Source organism: Centruroides vittatus, unplaced genomic scaffold, assembly GCF_030686945.1.
Source record: "Centruroides vittatus isolate TY-2023 unplaced genomic scaffold, ASM3068694v2 contig_738, whole genome shotgun sequence".
NCBI lineage: Eukaryota > Metazoa > Arthropoda > Arachnida > Scorpiones > Buthidae > Centruroides > Centruroides vittatus.
This window is the reverse complement of record NW_027122474.1, coordinates 2,690,270-2,705,426: the sequence shown is the minus strand read 5'-3', so window position 1 is coordinate 2,705,426 and position 15,157 is coordinate 2,690,270. Positions and strand designations below refer to the sequence as shown.

Below are 15,157 nucleotides of genomic sequence, written 5' to 3'. Positions count from 1 at the left end.
CAGACACGTCCGAAACACGGTTTATTTTATTTTTTCTATTAAGAATTATTGATAATTTATATACTTAAGAAGTTTTAGAATATTAACACGCATACGTAATAAGATTTAAGAAGATTTTAAGTAGCTAAAATTATAAAGTGCAAAGAAAATCACATCAATGAAAGAAGTGCTAGTCGTTCCCATCTGTCAAATTGATTTTGCTTTTGTTGTACATTAACTCGGTACATGTTCATACCCTTTTTTCATTTCCATATTCATTCAACTCCTTGTCTTTCGTGTATTGTTCAAAGCAAATCTAAGAAAACACGATTAAGTGAACACAAACCTCTTCACTTCATGCAGAAAAACAAGTAATATTAACTTCGATACCCGTTGAGAATATTTGACTTGATGACTAATTAATTAGATATCAAATTTCATTTATTATTTCGTATGTTAATCTTGTAAACGAATTTGCATTTACATGAAGGGAAAGAAGAAAAAAATACACGACGAAAAAATTAATAATAATAAAACTATCTTTTAAGATGATAATATTGAAATTTGTTCGCTTATTTTTGTTTCTAAATATATTAATTAATTATTTTAAAAAATAAAAAAAAATAATAATAATAATATATTATATTAGACAGATTTAACAAAGCGTTATTCCTTATTTATTAATATTTATAATTAAATAATTTATTTGAAAAAATGTTATACATCTTTCGAAGTTTGTGATTCAACTTATAGGATGTGAAAATAGCAAATTTATTTATCTTAATAATAAAATTAATAATATTATATAATATTGTTTAATTCCTTACTTTCCGATGAATATAACTATTTTAAAATACTTTTAATATTGTTTAAATTTGAAGAGTAAAAATTAAATTTATTACCCAATCAGAACTATAGGTGCCTACCAGATTGGAATTGATTAAAAGATTTAGATGATATGGATTGAGTTAATGGGCAATTTGCCTTAAAGTAGTGTTTTCTATGGGAAACTGGTCCCTATTTAGGTGTTACGCGCGTAAAAATTTCCAAAATACTCCACGTAGTCAACTTGTGATCAGGCGAGAACCTGAAACCATTAACTAGTGACTAAGTGGATAAAATCACTCGGCCACTAGTTAATGGTTTCGGGTGGGCTTTGCAAAATCATATAATTTAACGTCTCCACGACATACATTTATGCACTACTAACCATTTTTGTAACATTTTAAATATGATTATTGAAAGTGACCTTCTGATCAAATGTTTACACCAAGATAGGAAACAGTATCTGAGTATGGAATCGACTGTTTGGAAATAAAAAATGGCTACATAGACAGGTAATTTGTTACTCCTTACCTAAAACACAACAGTTTAATATAAAAAAAACTAAAGATTTAAAATTGATATATCCCTATGCTAATATATTACAGAAGCCTTATTTTCTTCTTTAGGGCAATTAAATCAGCAAAAGCTGCTGATGAAGTTTTACAAGAGAAAATAATTTTATTAATATATGCAGAAAAGAATGTTTTTCTATAATTTTACGTCGAATTTTTTCAGAAAATTGAAGGTGTTTTAACAAATTTATCGTTCCTAACCATGTAAAGACGACCGACGATAGAAAATATCAAAGAAATTAATTATAAGTAAACAATATTTTACACGTTTATATAGATCATTAAATGTAAGATATAACCAGTAGTAACAATCGTACATCCCCACAGACTCGTTGTACCTGTTGGACCTCATAATTAGCTTCATCCTCGGTTCCTTAAGTGCATTTTCATCTATCAGAATGCACAAACTCTCTTACTATAGAATTTAATTAACGTTATTTCACTATTACCAACATACTGATTAAACTATGTAAATTTGGTAATTGGCCGAGGTTCCTTACTCTGTTATTACTACCAATACACAGCTCAACTACAAAGCTTTATTGAATTCTGTATTATATTAACAAGACAGCTCTCGTAAATCCCAATTGCTACCAGATGGCAACAATACAGAGAAGTCACGTGATATTGGTGTAATATCGAATGTACTAACAAGATCACACGCTCCCCCCCCGTCCTTATGCTTAAAATTTCCAGCTTTAAACACCCTTTTTTACCATTTTTTAAAATGGTTTTTACTGTTTATCTATCCTGTTTATGTATAGAGATAGATAGTATGATGAAAACTATGATGGGATTTAAGCTTTTATCAAAACAAAGAGAGTTTTCGTGACTCGAATTTTATAAAAACTATAAAATTTAATGCATTAAAAAGAAAGATAAATATTTAAATTTGCTAAAGACAATGAATGTTTATTGAAAGCTTTTGTTAAATGGCTTCTTCCTTTACTATTTGTCGTGCCTTTAACATATTCTTCTTTATTTTTTAAGAAACAATTGGTGAATTTAAATAAGTAATTTTTGTTTTATTTATTTATATATGTATTCTATCGATCATTAATAATATAACGACACGCGACGAAGAGTTTTTCCAGTGGTTAACAATTAGATAAACATTCGTGTGTACTCACAATGAAAGTTTTTTTTCCCCTATGTTAATAATGATATGATCTTTAAAAATAAACTTTTTATCTTGAATTTATATATTTAAAAAAAATTTTGGTGCTTCTGACGAAAATTCAATTCAATAATTAACAAGTACACTAGATACACGTGTTAACAGTTAGCACCTGCACAAGACACGCATATTCTGTTTAATTTTTATATATAAAGACATTAAAATCTTCATATATAATTTTATTTTTAAAAAGTTTTTGACATATTTAACGGTATTTTTATTGGTTTAATATAAATATTAAGAGATATTTTCTTAGTATTAAAGATTCATAAGAAATTGATTAATAGAAAGAATCTTCAAAGATGCTGAGGATGAATATTTAGCATTGAAAATTCTAGGTATATTGATGATTGAGGTTCATAGATGCTAAGAATTGATAATTAGGATACTAAGGATGATTATTGAACGCATTAAAGATTCAACTTCAACATCTTTGATAATCAATCATCAATAACTTTGAATCTTCAAAGATGTCAAGAATAAATCTTTAGCATCATCTTTTAATCTGATTTATTTTATTACGACTTTTATCAATTTACAAAATTTAATTTAATTTAGAACATTTAAATTTTTATTTATATTGTGTGTATACTTTTGAATACTAAATTTTGTTAATTTACTATTATATAAATAAAGATACAATAATTTAAAATCTACAATAATTTATAAAATAATTTTGATTGTTATTTAAAAATGATTGTAATTTAATTTTTAATGGATTTACACAACAATTTTTACCATATAGTCTTATTTTTTTAATTAAGTAAAATATTCTATTGATTAATTATTAAAAATTAAATACTTCAAAGAAATTAAGCGCCAGAAACTTTATATTAAGTTCAATGATGCTTAATTTACTAAGAAATTATGGCAAATTTACAAAGTATATTTTTGTTTTACACTTCTAGACACTAAAAGAGGTTTAAAAAAAACAAGAAAACAAAGACAATTTCCTGCATTACAATAATATTTTCTCTCATTCAATATGCTACATTTCACATTTACTTCTCATGAAAAAACATTCAAAATATATTTTCTTTATATATATATATTGGGGGAATGTTTCTGCGTATCCTCTTTTCAATTCGTTTTCTCATCTTTTCTTTCTATTTTCCTTTTTTTTTTCTTTTCCTTTTCTTTCTTTCTTTTCCACAAACCATGTTCTATCTACCAAACATGTACTTCAGTAAAGTACCAACATTTTGAAAATTGTAAACCATCTAAGAAACTATCGAAACAACTTAAATATTTGAATATTCTAGTTGTTTTTTAAAAAGATTTTTACATTTTTACAATCACCTTTTCACAAATTTCGAATAGAAAATTATAAATTTATAAGGAAATTTCTCTTCTAGATGGTGGCCAAAACATAAAAATATATCGTTACTGATGCGATTTTTTAAAGTTTACAATAGAGAAAAATCTTTATAAAGTAATTAAAATTCTATTTTTATGTATAAATTTGCATGAAATTTATTTTAAAATAGTAAAATTAATTAGGAAATTATTAATTTTTGAGTAATGAAACGTGTTGATATTGATACACTGTGCGTGCAATTTTTAAGGTTTATAATAAATAAAATTATTAAGAAACGTTAAAAATTTAGTTTCAAAAATAAATTTCATGAAAAATTCCTTAAAAATTAATAATATTTGAACGGATTTAGAGTTGAAAATTTTTGACCAGAAGCTTCAGAAAATAATTCATAACAAAAATTTACTTTATTCATAAAGAAAAGAAATTTTATCTCTGAATAATTTTATTATTATTATTTTTTTTATGATGAAATTCGGAATTTTTGAAAATATTACTTTTTCTAGAAATAATTTTCAATACTATTCTCAAGTTAAACGATTCGATATAACCAGTAATGTCTACTAAAAATTCAATTGACTTTCAACAGGTGACATATAGCTATACTTCAGCTAGAAATTCTATACTGTAAGAAAATTTTTGCACATAAAAAAGTTATATAAAAAAAACAGATAACAATAAATATATTAAATAATGTATTTAATATTATTTAACAATTTACTTAACTTTTATATAAGACCATATATATAACATCAAAGCCTGAAATATGTAAAGAAAAATCACTTGTTTTATCTAAAAAAAATGAAAAATTAAAATTTTATTACGTGTAAAAATGTATTAAATCTTATATTATACAATTTAGTTAAAAGAAAAATTGTTTGTTCTTCGAAAGAACCTTCAAAGTTGATGCTGAGGATGAATCCTTAGCATCTTTTTCAAATTCTAGAGATATTGAAGATTAACGATCAGAGAAGATGCTGAGAATAAGTGATTAGGACAGGACACGAATGATGATGATTGAAAATTGTGATCATCAAAGAAGGTACTTAGGATTCATCCTCAACATCTTTAATCACCAATCGTCAATATTCTTAAACTCTTCAAAGATGTCAAGAATAAATCTTTAGCATCTTTACTCACTAGAATCTTCAATCAGCATCATTAGCATCTTCAAAGATGATTGTAGAAGATGGCAAGGCTTCATTCTTATTATCAGTTATTAGATTACACGTAGTTTTCTTGGTGAAATCAATAATAATAATATGATAAATCTCATTCTTGATTTCATTTATCCTTAACACCATAAAGGAAATAAATGATATCTATCGTTTCAGTTCCTCCAAGGACAGTGCATATCAAAAACAAGAATGGTGAAGTCTTGGATGGGGTGATAGGACCTTATAATGAAGGTGATAGAATCTATCTTCTATGTGAAGCTGAAGGGGGTAAGTACTTGAAATTATATTATTTTCTTCTTAAATGTTACTCCAATACAAATCTAAAATATACACGAAGATGCATGATATCTTTGTGTGTTAAGAATAGCACTTTTCTGTAGCCGAAACAGTAAATTTTTATAATGAATGCTACAAAAGGTATTGTAGATGAAGAGATATTTAAATGTAAATTTACACTGTCAAAATTTTCGAAAATGTTTACTAAACATAAAAAAGTACCTTAAATTTAACATTGAATTCATAGAAACACCCCAAAAATTTCTTCTTCAATAGTAAAAAAAAAATTACTCCACTAACTCTTAGAGAGACTTATCGAGAAGGAAAAAAAATTGAAAATAAAATACTTTTCGTAAACAATTATATAATTTAATAATTCCTAGAAGACATTAAACCAAATGAATTTAAACTTTCCATTTAACTTGTTAATAATTAAGTAGCTATTCACACTTTATGAAATATCCAAGGGAAATGGCTGAGGAATGGGATTTTGCTAAAGTCTTTGACAATCAACTAAACTACTGTATATATCCAATCTCTAATTATTACGCTATTGATGTCATTCATACAGACAGAGTTTGCACCATCTTTCCATTTCCAAAACGGAATTTATATGCGTGCTATCGGGTCTAGACCCAAATAGCATTAAAGTTTGGTATGTGTTGACTAAATTCCCACCAGTATTAAATTTGCCATTTACCAAATACTCAACATTTCTGTGAAGTCTGAGTAATTTCGTATATGTACCATAACAGATATCGAACAACACAACAACTAAATAATGTTTCTAGACAAAGATTGTTTCACAAAACTATTGTCATCTTCACCCTCCTTTTTTTAAATGATCTTCTACGTTTTTAAATGATCTTCTACTTAAATTAAAAAAATTTTTTATGTATTTAAGTCGAAAAAACAGATGAACATTCTGTTGTAGATAATGTATTTTTTTACAATTTTATCATACTTTAGGATCTTCGGAACATGTTTGGAATAAATCACTTTAATAATAATAATAAAAAAGAAAAGAATTCTGAATTCTGCTTACAAATAATTCTTTCCAGTTATTGATCTAATTTTAGAGTTAGAAAATCTCCATGCAGAAATTCTATTATCTATCGAATTTATTTTCAATTCTAATAATTTTTTTTTCCTTTCTTACTTTATATATAATCAATTTTCAGATTTTTGTGTGGAAGAGAGATAAAAAAAAAACAAAATAAAATAAAAATAATAATAATTTGCATTGTAAGTATAATAGATTTTAGAGGGAAATTTTAAAATTAAAATTAAAAACAGATTTCTCTTCTATAATTTATTTTTAATACATTTTCCTTTCCATTTACTCATCTACATACGGGGCGGTCCGAAATTCAGTCTCAAATCTTGCTCGAGCCATTCAGATGGCAAAGATTATTACTTACAAAAGCTACAAAATTATGATAAATTTTCGTGTTTAATATAAAATTATAAAGTATTTGAATAAGAGGATTTGTAACGGTTAACTGACTGTTGGACCTCCCCGTTCGAAGTTATACAGACAGTCCAAAAGGCGTTAACAAGCAATTGTTTATTGTGACATCGTCAAAATGCAGGGCTGCAATTTTTAATTATATTTTTAATTTATTTAATTTAAAATATATGCTCTCCACCGGACGACGGACGGACGGACGGACGACAGTCGGAATTGTTGGGCTGCAATTTGAAAAAAATTGTAGACCTATAGATGTCCTATTTTGTAACGTTTAGATACTTGAGAACGTGCAATTACTCTTTAAAATGATTAACTGACTCTTGGCCCATCCTGTATAACTTTGAATTTATTTAAAGATAATTATATAAATATATATTTTCCCCGTGTGAAATTTTAGGAAGGCCACTCCCTTCTTTGACATGGTGGAAAAATAAATATCTGTTAGACGATACGTACGACGTAACTCCAAATGGTGTAGTACGTAACGAGATGATAACATCGATGCTGGAACGTGAAGATCTAATGGCAACTTACACGTGTCAAGCTTCAAATCACAATTTTTCAGCACCAGTTAAAGCTTCAGTCATCGTAGATGTTCATTGTAAGTATATACATATTTATATATAACTTTTATAAAAGTTATTTGAAAGTTTTTATGCTCCGGTACATAGGTTAAGGTAGTGTACGAGATTACAAATTTTCGAAGCTTTCCAAATCCTTACATTAAAGTTAAGCATTACCTCTACAGTAGATGGTTAGATCATTTCTTTAGTAATCCAGGAGTGTATCAAGATTTGCCAAATGTCAGCCATTTTAAAGCCAAAAGAAGAAGAATTTTTAGAAGTACAGATGCGTGAACTTATGAATGTCGAGCGGAGTATGTCGTAGAAGAGACACTTATTTCTCTCATCCTTCATCTACAAATCTCAAAATCCTTGCAGAAGGAATTTATCGACCCATTCTCTTCACTGTTGGCGAATTTAACCATTGTTCGAAAGTGTTTAACGTCAAGAAAATGAATAGGATTTGGCAAATCGGACAGCAAAAATATGAAGTCATATACTTCATTGCCTTTACAAAAATTCCCTTTTCCTTTATTATTGATAGAACTTTTAGATTTTTGACGAATATTTGTCATCGATAATTTCTTCCTCTGACCCCTTTTTAAATGTTCCAACATCATTCAGACTGAATATATTATTAAATTGCATCATTCTTCATCACTTACTTCAACGTAAAAAAAAGAAGAAAAGAAAGTTAAAAATAAGGAAAGAAGGAATGAAATTATTACATTTCAGACAGATAAAAATAATTTAAATCAATAAAAACTAATCGATATGCATTATAGATGTGGCTTAAGTTATTGATAAAAATTCTTGTTTTTTTCCGACTTCAGGAAACTAATATTATAGAAAATTTGACTTTAAACTAAGGGAATTTTTTCAGAATTTCTTTAACTTTAGGGAATAGTTTACTGACCCTGAATTCATCAGGGAACAAAACAGTAGAACTATCCAGTTATTCCCTAGTTTCTTTTGACCTTCTCAACATCTTAGTTGAACCAGATGACGGAAATAACGTACTCTTACTGTAGGAACTAATCGTTTTTTTGCAATGTCCAATTCAATTTTCCAAAACTTCCATCCAAACTTCAGCACGCGAAAAAGAAGTTAAAGGAGACTATGAAATAGAAAAATCTCTTGACAAAAAGAACGTATTGACTATTTTTTTGAAAGAAGAAAAAAAAGTATTCCCCCCTTCTTATTTGGTATATACCTTCTAACTCTAGCAATACCAATATCTCACGTTTTTTGATTTTACAAGAGATAGAAGATGACAGTTCAACATAGAGAAATTTTGAATGTGTAAGAATTTCTTAATAAGAAGTTAGAATGTCATTTTGACGCTTTCCTTTTTTTTATTTTTTTCACTTTTTTTGATAGACTCGATCGAAAATATAAACTAAATAAATAAATATATATATATATATATATATATGTCACCTGCTTATTATTTAGTATAACAATTTTTTTGAATATTGTCATTTTTACTTAATGATGTTGAATAGGGAATAAATTTTATTTACAATTTTCCTGCCATTTTTTAAAATAATTTACTTCATATTTTATTGATTCGTTTATCATAATAATTCAAAAGTAATGCTCGCTTTATATATATATATATATATATATATATTTTTTTTTTAATAAGAAATTGTCGCATTTATAATCATTTCTTGTGTAAAATAAATTATTTGATGTGAAATTTTGTATAAAATTTAAATATCAATACTGCTGAATTTCTTATATTTCTTTTTGGTTTTATTATAAAAATATGCATAAATTTCTCTCCTTTTTTTTTCTCTTATGCAATACTAAAATAAGCTTCTTCGGCGATGAAAATTAGTTTTAGCTGAGTATAATAATTGGGATCAGGAATAATTAGGCAAAATAAACGTATAATAATACGTAAAGATATATATAATTTATTCATGACTTATAAGTACTGTATTTGTTAATAAACAATTAGAAAAATTACCTCCAAAAGGCATTTCTTAAAGGGAAGGTTGAGAAGCACTAGCATCAACCATATGCACCCTCACATGCAAACTTAATCATCTTCCTTGTAATTCTGAAATAAAATTAAAAAAAGAATTAAGTTTTTACTGTTTTATTAATAGCTATATATAATTAATTTTTTAATCTTCAGGATAAATAAATTTAAAATAAATCTATTTAGTATAAGAGAATATTAATTATCCACGTACTAATCCAATAATTAGTCTTTTCTAAATTTATTTGTGGATAATTTAATGATAAAATTGTAAAAAATTGTAGTAATTATTGATAAAATTGTAGTCATTAATTTAAAGCTTTGCCGTTTTATTTTAAATTAATTAAAAAATATATTTATGTATTATAATATATATTTTTTCGTCAAATTTTCAATTTATAAAATAAAATTTTATTAATTAATCTTACAAAAGTCTTTAATTATTATTAAGAGAAATGGTTTCTTTGTAATCAATTTTTGAAGGAAAAAAATTTGTAATAATTTTTAAAGTAAATTTACAATAATAATATGCATAGAAACGTGCCATATGCATCGAAAGTTACCTGGAAAGCTATATAAAATATGAATATATATATATATATATACTTTATTAATTTCAAGAAAGTAAAGAAAATTTGTATACATGTTTAAATTATGTAATTTCTATTTTTTTTCGTAAAAAAGTCTTCTTTTTGTTGCATTTTTAGAACATAAACTATTAAATTGCAAATTAAAATATGCATCTTAAACGAAAATTTATGCTTCGTCCAACTGTATAAATTCATTTAAATTGGTTGCGTGTTCTTAGCATATAGATTATCCTTTATCATGATCATTCAAATTGTAAAAGACTGCTGTTTGATTTATTTTCATCATTTAAATCGTTGCCATTTATAACTGAATTTTAATTTGTAAAGGATACGCTTTAATTCTTAGAAAATTATCTTTAGAAAAAATTCGGACCGTTTTGCTGTATTTCCATATTCTAACACGTTTGCTCAAGTAGGAATTCATTTATTGAACCATTTCTCAAGTTGGTAGAGAACAAATCAAACAGCTTTGTTATAATTATGCTCATTTCGATGTAGATAATTCACAATAATATATGACTCCAATCAAATCCATGCTTGAGTGATTATCATCATATGTATTAGATAATTACATTATCCATGATATAATTATTGGATATTTATCTGAATAAATCGCTCAACAAAACAATTCAGCTTGTTTACACAAAGAAAAATGATGATTGCAATACGAGGGATCTTCAGAGCAGCTAAACGAACGAGCGTTTAAAAAACATCGAATTTTAACTATAAAGAAAACATCAATAGATAAATATATTATTATTTTTTTAAAAATTTATCAAAAATTTACATTGAAGTGTGAATGCGTATGCACATGCGGTATCTACATTCGAAGACATGTCTGGCTAGTTACTCAACACATTTAGGAATTAAAAAAAAGGGTAGAAAATACGATTTGCAACACACTAGCAGACAGGTAATTAAGTAAATGTGACAGTCTTCTGTAAACTCAGTAATTACACAGTTCAGGGCGGAGAAGATTCTCATTCCCTACCAGAATGGGATAGAATATTAACTGATGCTATTAGAAAAATACCAGATAAGGAGAAACTAGTAGTAATGGCTAGAAACTGGAAAAGCGAACACGAAATATTTTACTAGGAAAATAATCTGGTTCATTTTTAAATTGCTTAAAATTTCCTAGTGAAAAGTCGATATAGATATGACCCCCCCCAAAAAAAGAAAAAAAAATCTGACTGATGTTCTCTTCTAATACATATCAGTATATTGGCTAAATTCCTTCTTTTTTTTTATTTTATTCAAATGCTTTTATTCTCGTATTTCTGAGTAAATTTAAGTTGTGAAAGTGTTGCATTACAAAAGGAAAAGTTCTTTTATTTTGCATTATTGATAGATTTAAACTAATCTAACACACACAGACAGACACGCTCCTCGTTCGAAAATAGAGTAACACATTGGATCACGTCTTTGCAGAAGATTTAATCAAGAATTGTCTTTACTATGAACGTTTCTACAGTCACGTTATTCGCTATACAATTAAATTAAAAAAAAATTTTTTGCACACCTTTAAGGTATTTTACCTTTTTTTTCCCTCTTCCCTGTAATATGTCTTGGAGATGGAAGAAATGTTAAAAATTCTTTTATTACTTCGAATTCAATATTATATTTGAATGAGTAATTTTATATCATATATATATATATATATATATATATATTATATATAAGGCTGCTTTATACATTTTCCTCATAGTTTTCTGTATAAAAAAATCAATAATTTTTTTTATTATTTACTACATTTCTCAGATTTCAAAATGGAATTTATTCTTGTTTTCCCCCATTCAAAAAAAAAATTCACCAAAAAGTACGAATTAAATTAAAACAAGAATACGAACAAATAATATATTTAAATTAAACACTAATTTTTAAATTAATTTAAAAAAATAAATTAAAAAAAAAGCAAAAATTCTATTTTACTAAATTGAAATAATTTGTAAAATTCTTTTAAATACTTTCATTTTTACTGTTTATTTTTTCTAAATATATATATATATATATATATATAAAAAGCACAATTGATTTTGTGCGAATGAGAATTTTAATTAATTTTTTCCTCCTCCTTCCTTTCCTTTCCTGTTGGTTTGCTCCATTTTATTCAATGAAGAAAAGTGAAGTATATTTCTTGGCTAGGAAAGTTTCTTCTCGAGATGGCTTTAGTTTATATCCAAAATGTATTCAATGATAAAGCACCCAGGTGTCTGAGAAAGTCTGCAAACAATCGATAGTTTTTTTTTTTATTCTTCTAGCTTTTCACCAGCTGACTTCAACCAGGTATAAACTCACCTGCAGTTGATATGTGCAGCTTCCAAAACATCTTGTTTTCTACTACCTCTAAGCCACCTGAGTCGGGTTCTTTCACATTTCAATTAAAATCTTATTTTCTCGAAATTTTAACAATAAAAACGTCAGTAAATTCCCTATTTTTTTTTTTATAAAAACAATAAAATTTACTTGCTGTTACAATTTAATTTGTTTATTCATCTAAAAAATTCTTTTTTTTTTAAATAAAGGAAATAAATCGATTTAATTTATTATTTACTCGATTTTTTAAGCGACTTTACTTGAATTTTTATTAATTTAAATCATGTTTATTCAATTGCAGTTTTTGTGTAGGAAAAAAGGAATAATTTTTTTTAAATTGCGTAAAATAAAATGAATATTTTGTAAATGAAGCAATTGTTAGAAAAATTAAATTAAAAAAATATACATTTTTAGTCTTGAAATTTCTTTCAAATATTATAACTTCTCTTAATCGCCTTTGACAAGCAAATCTAAAAATTTAATTTTTTTTTTTAAAACATTTGTTAAATCTTTGAATAAATATTTGAATTTCTAACATACACTAATTAATTGTGTTTCACTTTTAATATATTCTTCCAACCAAACATTGAACTTATATCTCATTAATTAATGAAATTAGTTTCTTCATCACTGCATTTATCATCGGATTAAAAGCAACATAATAACTAGCTTAAGTAAAAAAAATTATAAATTATTTTACACGATTTCAACATTAAACTGTTGAAAGAATTCAATTTAATTACGAAAAATGCCATACAAAATAGAAAAACATAATTTAAAGATTGTCTCGTTGATGCTGAATAGTTTCTTAAAGATTTCTTCTATGTAATTCGTGTATTTTTTAGATTTTTGATGGTTTTTTAAGATATATTTTTCAATATATCCTCTTATACTATAAATATTCTTCAACGAATGAATATATATATATATATATATACATCAATTTTTCTATCTAATTTATGATTCTAATCTCAACAAGACTTCAGCTTTTTTATCGATTGTTAGTTATAAAAAAGTATATTTTCGGATATTTTCGATTCTTTTTATTGGAAACGGATAACAGAACAGAAGCAGATACAAAGATGAAAGTAACCAATTCAGCTTTTTCTAACACTTTGGCATCAACTAAAATCTTCTAGCTGTAAGGCGAGTGTGTACCAGTACAATATGGCCATAGTTCTTTACACACTGTCACTCTTTGCTATGTCAGGTCCACTATACAACTATCCAAAAACACACTTGTCCTGTATTCTAGTTCAAGAATCCATCTCATACAATTGTGTTTCTTTAACCTGTTTTATCCATTCTTGTCATTTTTCTCCCTCTCTTCCTACTCCTCCTCCTCTTCTTTCTCCTCCATCCTTTACCCTTTGGCTGTTTTCTATTCTCTTTATTTAAATTGTGATCGTATGATTGTTATTTTATTACTGTGAAAGTTTATAGTGAACACAATAACAATTTTCTACTACAGTATTTTATAACCGTTTCATAATCATGAAAAGGTACATAATACATATTGAAACCGCTATATATCGCATTTGCAATATATAAGCAATAAAAATTTTTATTACGACTTTTACATTGAAAAATTATCTTTTATAGCTTCACAATAAAATTTTCTAAACTAGTTTCTTTCGCTATTTATGTAAACGATTATTAAGATTTGCAAGAATGATCAAACGTAATCTCTCTCTCGCTCAAAAAATGATGATGGAGATGGCTCATAGTTAACTTACTGATTATCTTTAATATCTTTTTTATTTTTCTACTTTTTAAAGTGTAAAATAAAATTAATATGCTTTATTACACATCTAGAAACAATAATTGTCCATGTTTTTCAACGATAGAATTCCATCCAACGACTTGATTTTCTTGTTGCTTCTCCCTCAACCATTAATCTCAGATCATCGTGACCTAAATCTTTATTGTTGAAAACAAGTTGAACAGAGATTTAATCGCTTCAAAGATTTAAAAAAAAGGTTGCCAGAAAAACATATACTTTTCTATTATTTCTTAACTAAAATTAGCTCGTTTATATCTAAGATCCATGGAAGAATTTCCAACGTGCAGCATCCGAAGAAGCAGCATTTTTCATACCGAAGAGCTTACAAGTAAGAAAAAAAAAGAAGCCAGGATAAAATATAGCATTTAAACGTCTCTAAGTGATTATTGTCACCTTAAACTTTAACAAATTCCTCTATAGAAAGCAATATTTTCTTTTCCAAACACAATTTAAACTACTAAAACAAAGAGGGGGGTAAAAAAAGGCAACGAAAACAAAAGAGGATCATTCGTCTCCACCATAAATATACGTCTTTACACAATCGAATTAAACACGAAACTGCAAGATTTAAAGAAAACAGAAACTTGATTTATGGAAGTTAAAGGCGAAGATATCCACCAGTTAATTGACAGTTTGTGGACCTATATGGGAGGAGTTATGGATACCACCGACAGAGACGAACAATAGAAAACGGAGACCAATTAATGTCTTTGAACGGTGTAAAACGAGAAAATATCCTGTACTCCATCAATGGAGGGTGCAGCGGTGGCTGACAACTGCTTTCGTCTTACAATAAATTTGTTTAGATGTTCCTCACTCCTTTTCCTCCTTTCACGAGGATTTATTTTTGCTTCTTCTCCTATCGATTTTGTGGTCTTTGCCACTCGCTGATTTCCCTATCGTGTCAAATTCATCACTGTCCCTCCTATAACTTTCATTTTAATTATTATGGTTACTGCTTCTACTTACTATATTGCATCCTAAATGTACACTAACGACGCTTCAATGACGCTTGAACTTAATTTTTTTTTATGGCAACTAAAGAATTATATTTTAGAATTTTAATGTTCAGTTCACACATTTTCCTAATAACCGTTAAGAGTTCTTTGAACTTTTAATTAT

The 15,157-nt window shown here is 26.6% G+C and overlaps 1 protein-coding gene and 1 long non-coding RNA gene across 2 annotated transcripts in view; one reads left to right on the top strand and one right to left on the bottom strand.

The window, feature by feature from the left end:
* The window catches only part of LOC136981008 (protein turtle-like), a 112,449-nt gene that overhangs the window by 72,270 nt on the left and 25,022 nt on the right, over positions 1-15,157 (top strand). The window contains exons 3-4 of the mRNA XM_067277254.1: positions 5,203-5,313; positions 7,191-7,394. Coding sequence (XP_067133355.1) covers positions 5,203-5,313; positions 7,191-7,394 — 315 coding nt within the window. The remainder of the gene's footprint in view (positions 1-5,202; positions 5,314-7,190; positions 7,395-15,157) is intronic.
* LOC136981009 (uncharacterized) overlaps positions 9,335-15,157 on the bottom strand; it is a 45,220-nt gene continuing 39,397 nt past the window's right edge. The window contains exon 3 of the long non-coding RNA XR_010881633.1: positions 9,335-9,424. This is a non-coding gene — a long non-coding RNA (uncharacterized lncRNA). The remainder of the gene's footprint in view (positions 9,425-15,157) is intronic.